This window comes from Strix uralensis, chromosome 1 (genome assembly GCF_047716275.1).
Source record: "Strix uralensis isolate ZFMK-TIS-50842 chromosome 1, bStrUra1, whole genome shotgun sequence".
NCBI lineage: Eukaryota > Metazoa > Chordata > Aves > Strigiformes > Strigidae > Strix > Strix uralensis.
Window position 1 is genome coordinate 51,159,965 of NC_133972.1, and position 18,199 is coordinate 51,178,163.

General features: G+C 35.2%; 1 protein-coding gene across 7 annotated transcripts in view; it reads left to right on the forward strand.

The window, feature by feature from the left end:
• Positions 1 to 18,199, forward strand: part of MLLT10 (MLLT10 histone lysine methyltransferase DOT1L cofactor) — a 131,973-nt gene that overhangs the window by 99,448 nt on the left and 14,326 nt on the right. For 5 of the 7 annotated variants that reach the window (XM_074865919.1, XM_074865868.1, XM_074865909.1 and 2 more), the window contains 3 exons: positions 11,746 to 11,863; positions 13,235 to 13,307; positions 17,852 to 18,009. In XM_074865919.1, coding sequence (XP_074722020.1) covers positions 11,746 to 11,863; positions 13,235 to 13,307; positions 17,852 to 18,009 — 349 coding nt within the window. The remainder of the gene's footprint in view (positions 1 to 11,745; positions 11,864 to 13,234; positions 13,308 to 17,851; positions 18,010 to 18,199) is intronic. The other 2 variants (XM_074865879.1, XM_074865900.1) reach the window with 1 other exon arrangement.

An 18,199-nucleotide genomic window follows, 5' to 3' on the forward strand; every position in this document is an offset into this window, starting at 1 on the left:
CCAAGTCACAAGTTGCACTACTCTGAGTCCTATGCTCAGTTTTTATCTCAAAGATTTCCTTGTGTTTCATGAATATAGCAAGAATGTTTGTCAGCCTCTTACATTGTTCTGTGACAGTTTGCTGTATTGCTCTTTCTGATAAGTTATTCTTAGTGATTAATACTTGTTTGTTTAAAAATGGTGACCTGTGTGCCTCAGTATCTTTTGGTATTGTACAGCAGGATTTGTTTTCTGCTCATGAGGAAATGGTGGTTGTTAGATTAAAAAAAAAAAAAACAACAAAAAAAACTTAGTAGATTTAGTGTTTTACAGTGAAATGTTTGATACTTTGGTCAAGATTGAGATTGAAATTGGTTGAGCTGTCTGTTCTTTTTGATGACTTAAATGAGTGAAATTACCCTACTAGTGCTCTGTGGCCATTTGTTTCTGGGGTCTCTACGTTCTGAATACAGGACCAGACTGGAGAAATGCAAGTAAAGATTTTTGACTGGGTTTTCTTCCAGTTGTTGATTATTAAAATCATCTCTTGGACTGTCTTCCTTTTAAGAAAAAAAATGCATTGAAGTATCTTGCCATCTTATTTCAATAATATTTTAGTGGGAGTGGAAATGGCATGTAGTGGTTTCTTTAAGACATAGAGCCTTTTATTTTAAACATTTGTAGCTCATCGACTCTTTGGTGCTGGTATTTTATGATTCAGTAATGTATGATCTTTATAGTAATCTTGGTTTATTCAGAAATTTTCAGGATTTATTCTGGACATTTAATATGATCAAATTGTGACTTCGCAGATGATTTTCTTTTTCCCATGTGATGGTATCTGTGCTCTTAGTGACTCTAATAAGCACATCTGTGAGGCAGTTCAAGCAATATTGCATGTACTTGTTGCTAACATGTTTTACAGATACAATCCAAAAGATTGTTTTCACTTTCTTAGGACAGAGAGAAAAATGGTTCTTGCTAGTGGATTCTTTTTCTTTTTTTTAAGCTGTTTTTCTTCCTCTGCACCTTCTATTTTCTTCTAAAGTTCCCATCTCTTACTTTATGCACTGTGCTTCCTTTGTCACAGACGTAGGTAATAAAGAGAAGGAAAAGGACAAGAAGTACCTGTAACAGCAGTCCTTACGACTTGCACAGAGATAGGGAAACTGAACAGTCACTGTTTGTTACACTTTTTAGTCCAGGATTTATTTGTGATGACATGATAGGTCCACTTCAACATAGTGTAATGAACTACTGCCTCCATGGCTGAGATGTGATAATTGGGAAGGTAGGTGCTGTTACTCAGTTGCAATGCTAAATGAAGTAAGTTTGTTTTAATCACTTCCATTATCCCTTCTGTAGTTGGTTTGGCTTTACTCCCCTTAGGAGCAGTACAAAACCAGCAGGGTTTTCTTTAGCATTCATGTAGTGGTGGTTATCCTCCTTTGTCTGATCCAGCTTTTAGAGGGAGATGAGGCTTATTTTTTTTCAATAGATTTGGAGTTATTTGTTAACGATAGAGGAATGTGAAAGCTCAGGATATTTCAGAGATATTTTCAGATTCTAAATGTAGGGCACCTGATGTTTCAGATACTTCTGTCCTGTGGTTTTTATTTTCTCACTTTCTGAATTAGTCTAGTCCCTAATTTTGCATCTCTGTAGTCCCCCGCTCTTTCTCCACATCACTAGTTTACACTGATTTTGGTTTCCTGCTTTCATGGGTTTTCTTGTCATAGATTAAGTCTGCTCATGATTTTGCATGCTATCAAGGGAACTTTCGCCTCCTTTTTCTTTTCTATTTTGGTAGTCACAGGAAGATAAGTGAAAATACAGGAAAAAGGAACTCTAGTTCTTGTCCCTATCAACAGAGAAGTACGGCCAGTTTTGGGAGCAATGTTATTCTACCTTCCAAAACAGGGGTGGAATTATGAGGGAATTTAAGGGTTCATCTTCCACAAGTAGTCTTTGCTGAAAAATCACATTGAGATGGTTTTTTTGCAAGTCTTCAGAAGGGGGATTTGAGCATTTTCATAGGACAGTAAAACGCATATACCTGATTGATACTACTGCCAAGTTTGCAGCTGTAGCCTCAAATTATGGATGCCATATTCTCAAATTCAGTATGGCCAAGGAAGATACTCCTCTATTTCTGTTTCCCAGTGTTTCTCAGAGAAACATACCCTGTTTCCTGATTATTTTTTTTTAATTAAATACTCAGCTCAAAGTAAACATGAGGAAGGGAGGAATGTTTCAGGTGAAGCATCTGAAGTTTGCTAAAGCTGTGCAGGTGAAAGTGCAAGTCCATTTAAGGGAAGTTTCTGGGCCATCCTCTCTGTGGCTACTTCAGAAAATGTCAGGTCTATTAGCTGTCACTGTTTAATGAACTTTTCTTTGGGGATTAGAATGAATCCATGAAAAAAAGACAAATTGCCCTCAGTTCTAGGATGTTGGGATGTGACAATCACAGACTTCAAGTAACCTGCACTAGATGGTTGGCTGCATAAGTGAGCTTCCTGTTTCACTCCCAGAGGTACACATCACAACCATGTGTAATGGCTGAATTTAGTGTAATGCTCTTGCAGACCTTTGGATCAGAACATTTTAAGACTTAAAACTAGAGACTTTGAAATAATCTCAACAAATTTATCTAAGCAATAATCCTTCCTCATAATGCAAAGGAATTTATCCTAATTATGGTAAATTATATTAGGCATGTAATCAGAGATTATTTCAGGAATTTAGGAAGACCCTTATGCTCTTTTTACATTTTTTCAGGCTACTTCCTGAAGTCTGTTTTTAAATATAGAAATAGTTGAGACGTTGAATGCCAGAATAGCTCTTATGAAGTCCAGAGTGCACATAGTACAGATTTCTACTGCTAATCTGCAAAGCTAGTAATGAGTGGGTGCCTTGTGGTGGAACCTCTCACCCCCTTAGGAATCAGTCATTTATATAAAGCATAGACAGCATTTATGACAGTATGTTAATGTACTGCTAAATTTCTCCCAAATATGCTTCCTCTGGTGATCGTGACATCAGGTCATATCAGTCTTTTCCTTTCACTGATAGAAATTCATTTGATGTAATCTAGAGTTAAGTGATCTTTCCTGCAGACAAACAGTATATTTTGTAAGTTCTATTAGTTCATTTTTTTTTTTAAAGTTCAATTTATATATTGCCATACAGTGTGCGGTGGTTGGTGGTGGTGATTTGTGGTCAGTTTGGTTGTATTTTCTGCATTTGCCTTTCTAAAGATTATTTGTATTACCTTTAATATGAGTGGTAATTAAAAAGAGAATAATAAAACATCTGGAGATCATGATGTTACATGGTTTAAGCATCATGCTTCCAGAAAAAGGAAATAATTTCCTTACTGCGGTACTAGGATTCTCTAATCAATAGAAATGGTGGATACATGAAAACCAGTTAACATATTTTATGTCACTATCAAAACACCTCTTGATGATAAGATCTCTCAAAAGAGATTCCTACGCACTGGGTCAAAGGTAGAATATCAACTCTGTTCTCCTTATCTCATAACTTAAGAAAAAGATGTAAAAGGAGAAGCCGGCATATCCAGAACAAAAAGAAATCGTTCTTAATAGAATATGTTGCTCATCCTTGGGACTCATTGCCACAGGAAATTGTCAGCACTGGTAGATTTAGTGTGCTAAATGCATCCCTCAGTATGTTGTAAACAGAGAAAGGTTTGGTATTGTGGTGTAAGATGTCAGTGCAAAATAGTGACTTTACTTCCAAACTCACCAAACTGTATTTGTGTCACAGCCACTTTAAGAGTCTTGCAAAATTAAAAATGTGGAAGAACCGCGTTAATAAAGGTTTTTCCATCTAAATTTTCTTGTCACTTAAAAGCTGTTTTAGATCTTTGTTACTTCTAGGCAAAATGGGTAAAAATCTGATTTTCTCCTCATTCAATCTAACTGAGGGGTTTTGGGGTGGGGGTGGAGGAGAGTAGCAAGGAAGAATTTACAGCCAGAGGGAAAATTCCTTCTAACATGTGACTCAACTAGAAGAACAAAGGAATCATAGTTGCAAGTAATCTAGTATTTAGCCCAATTAAAATATTTACTTTTTGTATTTTTCTCTTGCTTCAGTAAGATTGTCTTTGCATAGACTTATGCAATATACAGGTAGTCTGAAAGGCAGTTGCATGATTTTGCACAGTGCTGCATGCCGAGACAACTGCATCAGTGTTTCGGTCTAGCAATAAATGTTTTCTGCCTTCAAGCTGAAGCTTATTTAGCTTGGCTTATCTGGTGCTGCTGTAGCAACCATCAGTCTCCAGGCAACTGAGGCACATTGACCTCTTCGTTGAACTGAGTGTAGCACTACTTCAATTTAGCTGCCTGAGACAATAGTAATGGTGTTGAATGTGAAAAATGTGAAATTTTCTAGTCTGTATGCAATGGAAAGAGTAAGTAAAAAATATTTAGATGAAACTGAATGTTTAGGTTTGACTTGAAAAAGATTTCAAGTTTACATGGTGTATGCTTTGTTACAAGCTGCAAAGTTCATTGCTGACAAAGTGTCCTTTTAGGCCTTGTATAAAATGTTGAGAATCTTGCAACCATTTTTACACAGCAGTAATTCTCCTACTTTAGGTGTTTGTTTCATCACTTAAATAGCAAAGACTATTGAAGTTTATTTAGAAAGTCAAAATGTCAGTGCTTGTGAATATGTGGCTGACTCTTTATTATTACTATTTTTGAAATTATAGATGATCTTGAAAGTAGTTACTTTTCTCTCAGATCCATTATTTGCTGTATTACAAGGGTGGCTTGCTTTGGAATACTCACATGAAGAAAATAAATTACTATATGAGTATATCGGGTTTGTTTCCTAATCAAGTCATTCCTTCTGCTAGTCAATGTGAGAGTGAAATTGTGATTCCTGATATATAGGTTAATGTTCTTAAGGAAAACAGATTATTGGGTAAGATATTGCTTCCATTGTCTATGTAGAGCACATACAGGTTAAGTGCTATGAAGACAGAGGTAGATGGAAAGGATGGTGGAACAAACTTGAGGTAAAAGGAATTTGTGTTGAAATAGTAGCTCTGTTTTCAGTTAGTTTTGGGGGGGGAGGTGGAGGAATCCCAGGGTCTTATCTCTGTAAAGCCTCCTTTTTAAAAAACAAAATGAACCAAACAAGAAAAGACCTCTTAATGAGGTAGCATTCTAGTGAGTTTTTGTACAAGTCTCTTTTTTGAATCTAGTGTATAAATAAATAGATTTTAACTGGTTACTATTCTGTGTAATAGCCAGCTTAGTTAACATGGAAGAGATGAGTAAACTGGTAGTACAGTTGAGGTTATAGCTTTTTCACATTATTGGAATATAGGCCTTCTACCCATGTGGTTTTTAATGACTTGATGTGCCCTTGTTGTACACTGGGCAGAGGTATAAATTAGTTTCTGTAGGTGTGCCATTAATTTTTCATTTTGCCTTTCAAATCCCACTGTGTTTCCCAGTTGCATTCATTCATGCCCTTCTTGGAAAATATTTGAGTGCTGCTGTTTGAAGGTTAGATGGTTTCATTTAATTGAAGGATTTATTTCTACATTTAATCAAAACAATTGATTTTCAAAGACAGTATTTGATTATTTGCTTGTTCATAAGCAAGAGTCTTCATCACAGCTAGAAGTTCAAAGTATTTATTTTTGCTAGTAACATAAAAAGTACTAATGATGTGAATAATGTATCCATCAGATAATTTTACATGTCACATATACAGTTTTCCTGACAGATTTTAATTATAATAATTTGTACATTTGTAATTAATGCTCTTTTTGATTGAAAAGTTGCTTTTTTCTTCTAAGATACCACAAACTCTTTTTCTGATTTAATTTTAACTTTTCCAGCCTCCTAATTAAGCTTTTCAGTTAATTCTTTAATTTCAGCCAGTTAGTGAAAACATTTATTGTAAAATTGCACCTTGATTGTCTGTTTAAAAAAAAAACCCCAAAACTTTAAGGACTTCAAAGTGCATGGATGGTAATGGTGGCAGTGTGGGATGGGTTATCTTTTCAATCCCAGTATTGCTTTCATAGAATGAAGAAATAAAAGACTACAGTGGTTGTTTGTGGTGATGTATGTATGATAGCAGGTGAGGTTAGCTGTAAAAAGTGCACTTTCCACTTTCAGTCATCAATAGTGCTGTAGGCTGTTTTAGTCAAGAAGTCGATATAGTTTGCTTGAAAATTATGTTCAACTTATAACCATGAAAGCTAAAACATAGATTAAAAAGGTATAAATAAAAGTATTGGTTTAGTTAAAATACCATGTTTATCATGTTGCATTTTAATATTATTTTGTTGTGCTAGTTGTTTTGAAAAGTCATATGATGGTTTTCAGAAGAAATGTGGAAACAGTATTTGATTAAGGATTTTCTGTGTTGTCCTTAATTCCATCTCTATTTCTTGGCATATAGGAAAATAAACAGGAATTTGGATGTTTTTTTTTTTTTCTGTTGAAAACAAGGTCTAGATAAGATTTGTAAGCAAATTCCATATTTGTGGTGAAAATACTCAAGAGTTGTGTTGCAGCAAGTGATGCATGAAGAGCTGTTGATGTGATAGAACTTCCTCTAGGGTTTCCTAGAAATTTGATGTCTGATCACCCTTCTGGGGGTGTACGGTCAGCCCAGATGAACCTCTAACAGAATTCAGAAAAAGCCAGTGATGATGTGTAGCGGTGGTTCCCTCGCAGCTCCTAAATGAAGTTGAAGATGGTACCAGAAGTACTGAAAGAGTGAAAGGAAGCAATAACATGTTCTTCCCATTGCATTGAATACCCAAGAAGAGCCTCCCGTAGTGTAACTGGCCTTAAAAATTCCAGGGATGAAAATCACTTTTCTTCACTTGTCCAAGTTAAGCTAGGAAACATAAGGCCAGGTTCCTTTGCTGCTATCACTTGATAGGCAGCTCTTTTCACTTCTCAAGAAAAGCAATTAATTTTTATATATGTATATTACCAATTTCTTATTATAATTACGTACGTAGCATTAACTTGTTTGAGTATCTAAGCTCATTTAGTTGCAATGCGGGTTTTAATTTTGATGTTATTTTCAATAGTACATGTTGCTTGCCGTTGACCAAAATACATCAGCTTAAAATGACTTCTAGATAAAGTAAGCTGATGTTAGTTAATATTTGATCTAGTGCTTGAATTTCTTTCCATATTTTGTGAAGCTAGACAGTTGCATGGAAAGCATTAGTAGCTTCTTCATAGAAGTGTTGCAGAACAGCTTGCAGAAAATTCAGCTTTAAACTTCATCTGCATCAATTTTTTTTTTATACAGTTTTCAGTAGTAGTTGGCTGTAAGAAGTAGTTGTTGGTATCCAGTGCTCTTGAATTCTTTACTTCGTGTTATTTGGAACAAGTACTAGCGATAGTACCTAGTATGATTAGTAAATGGTATGACCCCAACCACGTTAATCTGGTACTCATACTTCAAGGGATATAGACAATGAAGGAGCAATGATAAGTTTTTATTTTAAACAAGAAATAAAAATAACCTTTGAAATTACTGTGGACAAATAGATATTGGCTGAAGTAGGTAATTAGGTGATCTGTCACTAATTGTGAAGCATCATCATAATATAACGCAAAGCTACAATATAGCAGTGATTATTTTTAAAACAGAGGGGAAAAGGGATGTTGATTGGATATAAACTGATTAAGAAGCCGTCTTGGAATTGGTTGTTCCGGCCATCTTTGTTGTCCTATCATGAAAGGAGGAGAGTTCAGTAATGGTTTAACTACAATTAAATCCCTCCCCTTTCTTTATGGAGACTCAACTGTAGGCATTTCAGCATTAGCCTAAACAATGGTTTTGAATATGTTAAGCCCCTAACAATTAGGGAGCAGTTTGGGGCATTGAATAATGTGGAATGATGCAATTGAACCTGACAGCTTCAACAGTCAGCCTACTCATGGGACCCGAAAGTTGTTCACACTTGGTTTCATCTCTCATCACACGCTGAGTATTAAAACCTTACTGGTGTGGAGCTGAGACAGAAATGAGGCCTGTTATCAGAAAATATTTCATAGCATAAAACTTGAAAGGAACAAGGGAATAGGCATGCTCAAAGGTTCTCAAATTTTTGAGACCTAATCTAATTGCATACAGTTAAGTATTCTCATTTTTCTCCCCTTTGTTTTATTTCTTTTTGCTTAAAGACACGTAACTTTTGAAATGAAGGAACTGTTTTCCCTGGAAATTTAAGTAGATGTCCAGTTATGAATGCAAATAGTTGTCAACTTGGGAAACTTGTAGTCATACTGTTACAGTAAAACACCATTTTGGAGTGATGCAAACAAATATAAAACTATTTTAAATATTTCAGATTATATTTATATATATGATTTAAATTTAGTTAACTTGTTCTTTAGTTAGAAGAATATACTTCCACTTTTGTGCTATAGAGGAAGTGTTTTTAAGCATCAATCAAATATCAATCATTTCTTCTTATTGTACTCGGGCATTCTGTGAATTACAGTGTATCTTCCTTCTGTGCTGGTCTGCTGCTTATTGCTTTACTGATTTATTGAACATGCCATAAATGAAAGCAGTGTATTATATACCTCTAGATGGGCTTAAATCCTTCTGCTAAAATCTCTTCAGGAAAATTTGCTGCCTTTTCAAAATAAATACTTAGCAGTCTCTTTTATTTTATTAGTTCATACATTTTGATCATGTATTGTGTTGACTGTTTAAACAGAATCAGTTGAAATAAAGAATACTACAGCTTTAAAAGTTCTGCATTTTAGAACATGTTTCAGTCCTGTGACCTTAATATGTATTGACAGGATGATTGCGCATTTTTAATAAATGCTTGCTACAGCTTGTTTCGACTTAGAGTGAAACGTGAAGCTCCTATTTCACCTTTAAATAATGTACCACTCCCCCCACCTCCTCTACTTTCCTGTCAGATGAAGTCGTCACATACATAATAAAGCTTCGCAAATCGTTATTCTTGTCGTTTTACATTGCCATTTAAAAAAAGTATTTTGAAAGTTTTTTATTTACCTCCAGCTTACTTGAACGATTTTATTAATGTGACTTTTTCCTTTGAGAGTTGCATAGGATACATGATGACACTAGAACTTTTGTAGTTTCAACTTGTTGTAGGACAATTCTACTATTATTTTAAAGTCTAAACAGGGCTTAAGTTTAGGATGAACCACCACTTGTGAAAAAAATCAAGTTCTTGGGTATTGTTTAAATCATGCTAGGTCTTTTGATCTCTTATATCAATGCACTTAGCAAACATTGTTTAATTCTTTTGATGTCTTTTGTGATGTGATGGTTACTCAACAGACTTTAGCAACTCCTTTCAAGATACTTAGATACTTTTAGAAAGTTTTTTAAGCTATTTGGGCATGTTTCAGTCAAATAAACTTATTCTGTTTGCTAATGATAGCTGCTCTTAATCATAAACTAATACATAGTTGCTATTGCACAGTTTTAAGCAGTCCTAGTGAATTACACAGAGTGAGAGTAAATATAGTAGCTTCTGTGTCAATGTGAGCAGTACACTTACTAGAATTAAGAGAAATCTTTTATAGAAATACTCTATAACTAAATAGAAATAAGACCTGGTGTTTGTAGTTTAAAAAAAAAAGCACAAACTGTAGTAGATTTCATAACCTCAACCAATTTATTTAAATAAAGTATACATTTTTTTAATATTGTTAGTCTAACCTCTTAGGTATGGCAGCAAATAAAGGTTGAATCTTGTAGTATTCCCTTCTGTAAGGTTTCTTCAGTGAAAGTATTTGACAAAATGCTACAGTGTTTTTGAAGTTTGTTTGGTTTTGAGAGGAAAACAGCTGAAGGTTGATAGTGAATGATAATAGCTGAGTTGGAATCACCCGATAGGCCTTTATTAAGGAAAATAGCAGGAGCTGTGCAGTATTGCTGCCTTCATCAGTAAGTGTCACAGTAGTAATACTGTATTTCTGGAAGCTGTTATACCTGGGTAGGTGGAAATGCCTCCATTATTTTTAAGACTTACAACTAATTCAGATTAATTCTACTGAAGACATGCAATTCTTAAAAAAAAAAAAACAAACCAAAAAAAAAAGCCTGAACAAAAACCAAACAAAACCAGCCAGATTTGAAGTGAAACTATGGTTCCGTGTCTGGCAATCTTGCACATACCTTTAAACTGAGAAGTGCAAAAAACCTGATCATTGTAAGTAAATACTTGTGGCTTTTTCTAACTTAGTGACAGTAGAAGAATGTAAGAATCAAGCACAATTTCTCACCAGTATATAGTAAATAAAGCATCATTGAAAACAGTTGTGTGAATTCATAAAAGTCCATTCATCAAGTTTAATATGTTGGCTGAAAGCCAAAACTTAATGGTAGTGTGTGATTCTTTCCAGAGACATAGTTTATACTCTGTAATATTTTGCTGTAATAACCAGTATGTTTCCCCCGTCTCTTGTGTGCAGTTATACATGTCAAAATGTCCCACAAATTGAGTTCCTTACTGTTCACCTTCTTTTTTTTTGTTTTTCAAAAAGTTTCCTTTGTAAAGGTTGTTTACATTTTCTTAAAAGATTCATTTTAAAACCAGTGATCACACCAGTTGTGTATCTTTGACTTCCACCCCCCCACCCCCCTCAATCTTTTCTTTGTTCTGAAATAATGTTTTTATCAGGTAGGAAAATGCCTTTTTAATAAGCAGACATGCCTTTTTTTCTTTGATTGCCTGTCTCTGCAACTCAGCATTTAACACAAATCTTTTCTTCGAAAGGGAAAAAGCATAAGCAGCCAAGGAAGAAGGTATTTTTATTGCGTTGGATTATGCAAGATTTTGGCCAGCCTCCTTAGCTTCATCTGTTTAAGGGTTCATTTTCGCTTGTTTGGCACAAGTCCCAGCAGAGACCTTCAGAATTGTGGTTAGCAACATGAATGAACACAAACTTTGGGAGCTCTTCAATAAGTAGAGCTGGCCAACTGCCAAAAATACAGTTCCTTATATGGGGTCAGGGCAAAGCTGTGATTCGGCGAGCCCCCTATTGTATAGAAAACATACTTGTAATGGCTGTTTGCGTTCTTTAAAATAAAAACAAAACAAAACAAAAAAACACCAGGCTTCCAAGTCTATCAAAATAGGAAGTAACAAAATAGTGTGCAGGTTTTACTAATGATGGAGTCGAGCAAAGGAAATATGGCTCTGTGTAGTTAAACTATAGAGCTGAAAGTTGGACCTTTTGACCTCCACAGCCGGCTTGTGATGTAAGGAACCCAAGCATTTGTGAGACATCTGTTGTCTACCTGCCCTTATTTTGTAAATGGTTTAATAAGATTAAATAATTAGTAGGATAACCACATGGTCGCCATGCTACTAAGTCCTAGCATTGAGTGCATACTTCAGGATTGCAAGGAAGTCTACCCATCCTGCTACACTGTGGTTGTTTTAAAATGCAATTTAGGTATTTTTAATATTTGTGACAGTATTTTTTTTTTATTAGGCGATTTTTTTATTAACAGCCAATGACAAGTAAAACACACTTTAAAACCCAGTATATTTTCAAAGTACTCTGATTCTATTTCTGTACTCACAAAGGAAAAATAGTATTTTTTTCTTTTAAATACAAGAAGTTTTTGAAAATCATTCAACTTAAAAAAAAAATTAATAATTGTGCATTAGGAAAGCTCTTTAAAATATATTTAGCATTTCTCCCCCTTTATAAAAAAAGGATTCAAGTTTTAATTGGTTTCTTGCAGGCAAACACTCTACCTGGATCTTCTCTCAGTCTGCCTCCATCCCACATGTATGGCAATAGGCTGAATCCAAATTCAGCAATGGCAGCACTTATAGCTCAGTCTGAAAACAGCCAAGCAGGTAAGCTTCCCGCTGCTGGTGACAAATGTGCAACTTTACAGGCTTAAGTATTTTTGAAAAGATTGTTAAATTTTACTTTTGGACTCTGCTTAGCATTTGCCTATTAAATGTCTGTATATTGTACTTATGTGTTGGAAGTAAATTCTCGGTTCTCCTGAAGAACAGTGTGGGTTTTCTTCACTGCCCTGTCCTCCCCGTCCCCCCCCACCTTTTTTTTTTTTTTTTTTTTTTTTAGTGTCTGAAATGTAAATGTTTAAGCAGAGCCATCAGCAGGCAGGAATGCAACAATGTCTCCTGTGACTTCTGTGATTGATGTGTTCAGTTCGGAGCTCTTTGCAACGAGAGTAACACAGCTCTGGGTTTTGCCGTGAATAGTTTAAACCTTTATTTGCATAATTCATGAAATTGCATTACATACAACTTTGTGTGAAAGAGATCCCGTTAGAGAACTTCTGCAGCATTTAATAATCTGGTGAATATTTACCGATTGGCATTTGTACCGTTGGCTCTCCTCTACAGTTTTAATGAGCCTCTGGCTTTGCTTTGTTTCATTCCCTCCGTAAGGATTTGTTGACATGTCGTAGTAGTCATGCCTGTTTGGGGGAAGGGAATGAGTTTAGCAGTTTACCAAGAATGGATCAGTCATGTCTTTGCCCTCCAAGAGGTCGGAGGTCGCTTGACTCAGAATAGGGGGAGGGCAACCTTGAAGGGGGCAGATAGGGTTATTTTATTGAGAGGCCATAGGGAAAATAACCCTTTTGAGTCCTTCCAAGCAAAACGTTTTCGTATATTTAATGAGGCCTTTTTTGTTTGTTTTACTACCTTTTTAGCAAGGGACTTCCCTATGCTTCTGCTTATAAATAGGAATTAGTGAATTACACGCTTTCATAAAGTTTTCAGTAAATTTGCAGAATAATGTGTGCTTGTTAGATGGCAGCGGTAAGTTTAATATGTTATATATTTTATGAGTTGTTTTGGGATGCAAAGTGTTAAAAAAATACAGAGCATCAGGGTTTGCTGTGATAAGCATACAGATTAGCTGTCCACAGCTGTGATTCATTACTTTCACCGTACAAATTAAAAGTGGCTGAGGGGAGGGTACTGCAAATGCAAACCACGCTTCTGTGCTGTAAAACTGAAAGGAATGAAAGAAGTGAACATAATCCATGGCCTGGTACAGCCTCAGAAATGTGTAAGGACAACACCTTACATGCTACAGTTCAGCAATCTTAAACTAGTTACGTATTCACTCTTCAGCAGTAACTACAGATAGAAGTTGAGATTTAAGGTATTTTAAAAATATCTACATCAGCTTTAAAACTCTTATCTATGAAGAGTCGATTTATCAGCTGTGAAATATTTACACTGCAGATCAAGATCTCGGAGATAATAGCCGAAGCCTTGTTGGCAGAGGAGGTTCACCCAGAGGAAGTCTCTCACCACGGTAAGCATTATTTACATTGGAGGGTGCAGGCAGAGGAAATGTTTTAAGATTTGGAAACTTCACTGTCATTTTACTAGTAATACATAAGTGTTTTAAAAGCCTATATATATGTATATGTATGTGTATATACACACAAGTATACATACATTTATTTTTATATGTGTATATATATCCACCTAAAAAACCCCCTAATATGTCCAGATAGCTAAAAATGTGCTGAAATTTACATCAGCTGAAATTAGGTTTACAAAAGGAGGACTTTACTTTAGAAATGGAGACTTGCTTTAGCGGGATTTATCTATCATTTGATCCACATGTACTACTTATCGCCTCAGATTTGTTATCATAATCAGATTTTTAGTCATATTTGCAAAAATTCCAAAATTCCATAGACTTAGACTACAATGATCACAGGAATAACATGGTCTGAGAAGTTAAATATCAGTAAAAATTTCAAACAAATAATTTCTTCCCTTTCCCTCACCACTTCAAAATATGCAGCAATTCTCAGTGGGGGGAAAAAAAAGTACTTTCTGTGTTCTGCTGCAATTCACCTCTACTACAGAAGTTTGACATAAGAATTCCACTGGAACTGTATCCCATTATTTTGTTTTAAAATACTTGCTGTTAAAATTTCAATGTTGTGTTTTAAATACTTCAGTAATTTTTTTGTGTATTTTAAGTGAATCTTTGTTTTTAAAGGGCTTTATCTGGATCCCATGTGAATTAGATTTTGTAATGTTATTACTGTATTTTTTTGCTTAGGAACTAACCATGGGGATTTTATCTTGAAAAGGATTTTAGGATAGCTAAAAAAATGGTAGTTACATAGATACAGCATTGTAACAATGAATTTGATGTTACAGCATGTGTTTATTACAGTAATTTGTAATAAATATATCCAAATTAGATAATTTAATGTACATGCCTGGTGTTGTTGATCTTGTATTATGTTCCTTAATTAATCAAACGACTTCTTGTCAAATGGGGTGAGAATATCCATTATAATACTTAGGTGTTATTACCTAGTCATGAACTGGCTTTTAAGCTTTTCAATACATGTTGCTTCTAAAACAATAAATAGAGCATTTACAAATTAGTTTATATCGTGTTGTCAGTATAAATACATAGATTTACATTAGCATATAAATCCTTATATAAATAAGGATCATGTCTGTATATACACAGACAAGGGAGTTAAGAGAATTTTGCAAATGGGAATGCTCAACAATTTGGAAATTCCAGGACTTTTGATTATATATTAAGTAGTCCTCTTATGCATACGTGTTGTGGTTATTACAAGTTTTAATGCCTTCTTAGTTAATATGCAAAGGCCTGGTTTTTGTACGATTTGCAGTAGGCCATATTTGTGTTCAGGCTGTCTTTAGGTAGAATATTTGGGAGGGTAAATTTACACTCCATAGAAGCATCATATGTTCAGTGTATGTTCAGTTACAAGATGGTCAAATTTCAGCTGTTTTTTGATGGGAATGGCAAAGAGCTGTGTGATACACCTCAGTCCACAGTTGCAGAGCTTCCTTCAGCGTATGGAAGGTGTAGCACTTCGCAAAGAGCAGATTACTGCCAAGCAAAAGCGGAGTTGTTCAAAAACAGGCCAAAAAAGGATGGGGAGGGAATGGGAGAAATCACTGCTGTAGTTCCAGAATTGAAAGATGAAAAAACTTAGTCTGAAATACCTACCATGGAAAAAATTTAGAAAATTTACCCATTCAATTATGTTAAATAATCAGCAAATTTCACCCCCAGTTTGTGCGATAAGAAACATCACACGTATGTCAATGTTTCTGAAATGTGTAGGCAACTCCCCACCTTCCCCAGTTAAATAAGTAACCGATTACTTAAAATACGGTTTATAGTGAATAAAAAACTAACTTCAAAAATCTGCTATCTGAAAACTTTGCAACTCTGAATGTTACGTGCTTTATATATTAAAATTATTTTTCTGCAAGTTCTGACTCTGTTCCCTTTGAAGCTTATGAGATACATAAATAACACACTTCTCCGGAAGAACCATGTAATTTTCAAATAGTTGCTTAAAATAAAAACACTTGCAGAAACAATTGTTTGCTGTTGATGACGCAGCTGATTGCAGCTCTTTAGAGAAGACATATGTGACTCATGAGCTGTATGGTCATTTCAAATTCATATTGTTATATCTTTGTACTGCTATATAACCACAGTGTTTGATGCTTAAGCTGTCATATTTAAAATTTTAATATATATGAGAAATATAAATATACCTGGTATATGTGAGCTGTTTCCGTTTTGCAAAGGAATTGCTGCTTTTCCCAAGGTAGCACTTAAACTTTTTTTGCCCCATACTTCATCTTAGATTTAAAAATGTGTTCTGTAATACCTTCATTGAAATATGTATGCATGCCTATATCTAAATGCAGTATTGCTTACAATTAATACTATAAGAATACGAATAACTGTATCCCAAACTTAAACAAAAAACAGTTGTGAAAGTAAGCAAGGTATGAAACATGAAACAAGGGATTCCCATCTCAGTGACGGCATCGGACCTGCACATACAGCACATTTATAATCCTGTTGGAAACTATGATTAAATACTATTTGGAGTAAGGATTCAATTCTAGTATGCAGGAACTGTATCATGTCTAATAGATGAGGTAGGGGTTTAGCTGGAAGAGGATGGATTGACTAATGTTGCAATACACAGAAATCTAGATTTTCTTTTTTGTTTTCTCCTTCTGTACAGGCTTCCAGTGAAGGATTACAGAGGTTATACAAACAGTCATGTGTTGCTTTGTTTCCACCTTTATGAAATAGATAGGGAACAGTCCTAAGCCCAACAAGAATTTTGTTGGTGATCTATAATTCAAATGGTGCAATCTGTAAGAGTAGCGTTATGCACCCTTCAAAAGCATGCATACAGGGGAAGTAGTTACCCTATAGGGGGGTTGTGTTGTTTTCTGTATTTGTTTTCTGGCTTTGCCTTTTTTTTTTTTTTTTTTTTTTAAAATTTTTGTTTCGTTTTCTTAAAGTGCGTTGTTTGTGTGGAGTGTAGTACATCTGTTCAGAATGTTTCTGCATAAACCTTTCTTATCACTTGGGCACATTGTGTAAACAACTAGTTTTAAGGTTGTGTTTTGCCGTGTCTGTGCTGAACTGTTAAATGTTGTTGAGTTGTCATCTCTTGTCAGAAAACACTACCTTGGTTACCCATTCATCAGGGCTTTTTGTTTTAACAAGTGTTTTTCTTCTTTCGTCCTGTATGCAAAAGAGGAATTATTTATAAATACTTACAGAACTCTGAAGTCACCTACTTAAAACCTTTTCTCGTAAAAATTGCTTTGCTCTGGTGCCTACAAAATGCTTGACAGTCATTAGGTAGCTAATGTGCTGTGACCACTGCTTATTACGCTAATCATAATTAACACACTGATTTCCTGAGCTCTATATGTTGTCCTGTACTGGGACTATGGTGGTCTTATTGGTAAGTTTTCACTGCATGTAGAACAACATGGCTGTGATCTTGTGATGGCACCAATAGTTATTGCTTAGTTATTAGTTATTACAGTAATAGGTAATATATAAGAATCTGAATCCGAGCTCACTGGAGTTGATTTGAAAAAAAAAAACCACACACCAACAACCAACCAACCAACCAAAACCACCAAGCAGCTTTTAGTGGGGCTTTGGTATTGATCCTGTATGAGGAATGGGACCATGCACATATGAGGCCAGAATCCTGAGTCAGAAATACACTGAGCATCTGGTTTTGCTCACAGGTTAAATTTTGCAATCCAATGCAAAAGAAGCCTTCTCACAGGACCTGAGGGGTACCCAGCTTTCTCGGTGGCCGTGTGCTGAATATTTAATTTTCTCCTGAATGAGAAAAGACATGTGGCAAAGGGATTATTCTTTGAACTATGTGTGATCATGAGTGAAAAAGGAAGTATATTAAGTGTGCACAGGACAGGCAGAGGATAACTTTAACTTTCATTGCATCCCTTGTGAAATAATATTTTCACATAGTTCCTCAAAAATCTGGTTTTACATGATTCTTTTTAGAACAAGTTAGGCAGTGGAATTACATGGCCTTTCTATGTGGAAGTACCGTTACTGTGCTGATTTTAAGAAATTGTTTTTATTTTCTCAGTTTTCTCTAGGAAAGGTTTGAAGATTTTTTTTTTTTTTTTTTTTTTTTAAAGACAGGTGCTCTATGTATCCATACACAATGGTTTCCTGATGTAGGTGTTGTATAATTTAATACAATGCTGTTTGTCAGTTGGGTATTATGTTAGTCCGTATGCAAGAAGAGGTTATGTGCTTTCTCAGTATAAATTCTGACACTGTGAAATATTACATCTATCTTTTATTAAAGCCTTGGCAGTGAGTACCAGGAGTTCTTAATGATTTTGATGAATTAACGTAGTCTTGGAAGTGTAAGATACGTAGGTGCTAAGGGCTGGTATAAGGTAAGAAACTTCAGCAGCCTTTTACTAATATGTTTCCTTCTATCCTTTTCTTTAAACAATAAATTGCAATATTTTCAGCAGATCCCCTGTAAGCAGCTTGCAGATTCGCTATGATCAATCAGGGAACAGTTGTGGGGAAAACTTGCCCCCAGTAGCAGCCAGCATAGAACAGCTTCTGGAGAGGCAGTGGAGTGAAGGACAACAGTTTTTATTAGAGCAAGGCACCCCTAGTGACAGTAAGTACTTGCATTCTGTTTATTACTGCTTTTGTTAACTGCGTTATTCAGAACTGCCATTCAGTGCTTGCCCAAGAATTTTGAAAAACTTATTTTCTGCTGTGAACAGAAATGTAACTGTAGTGTATAATGGTAACATGGTTCTTAATGCAGCACATGGCTTCAGTAGATTACAAAAGAGTTCTCTATA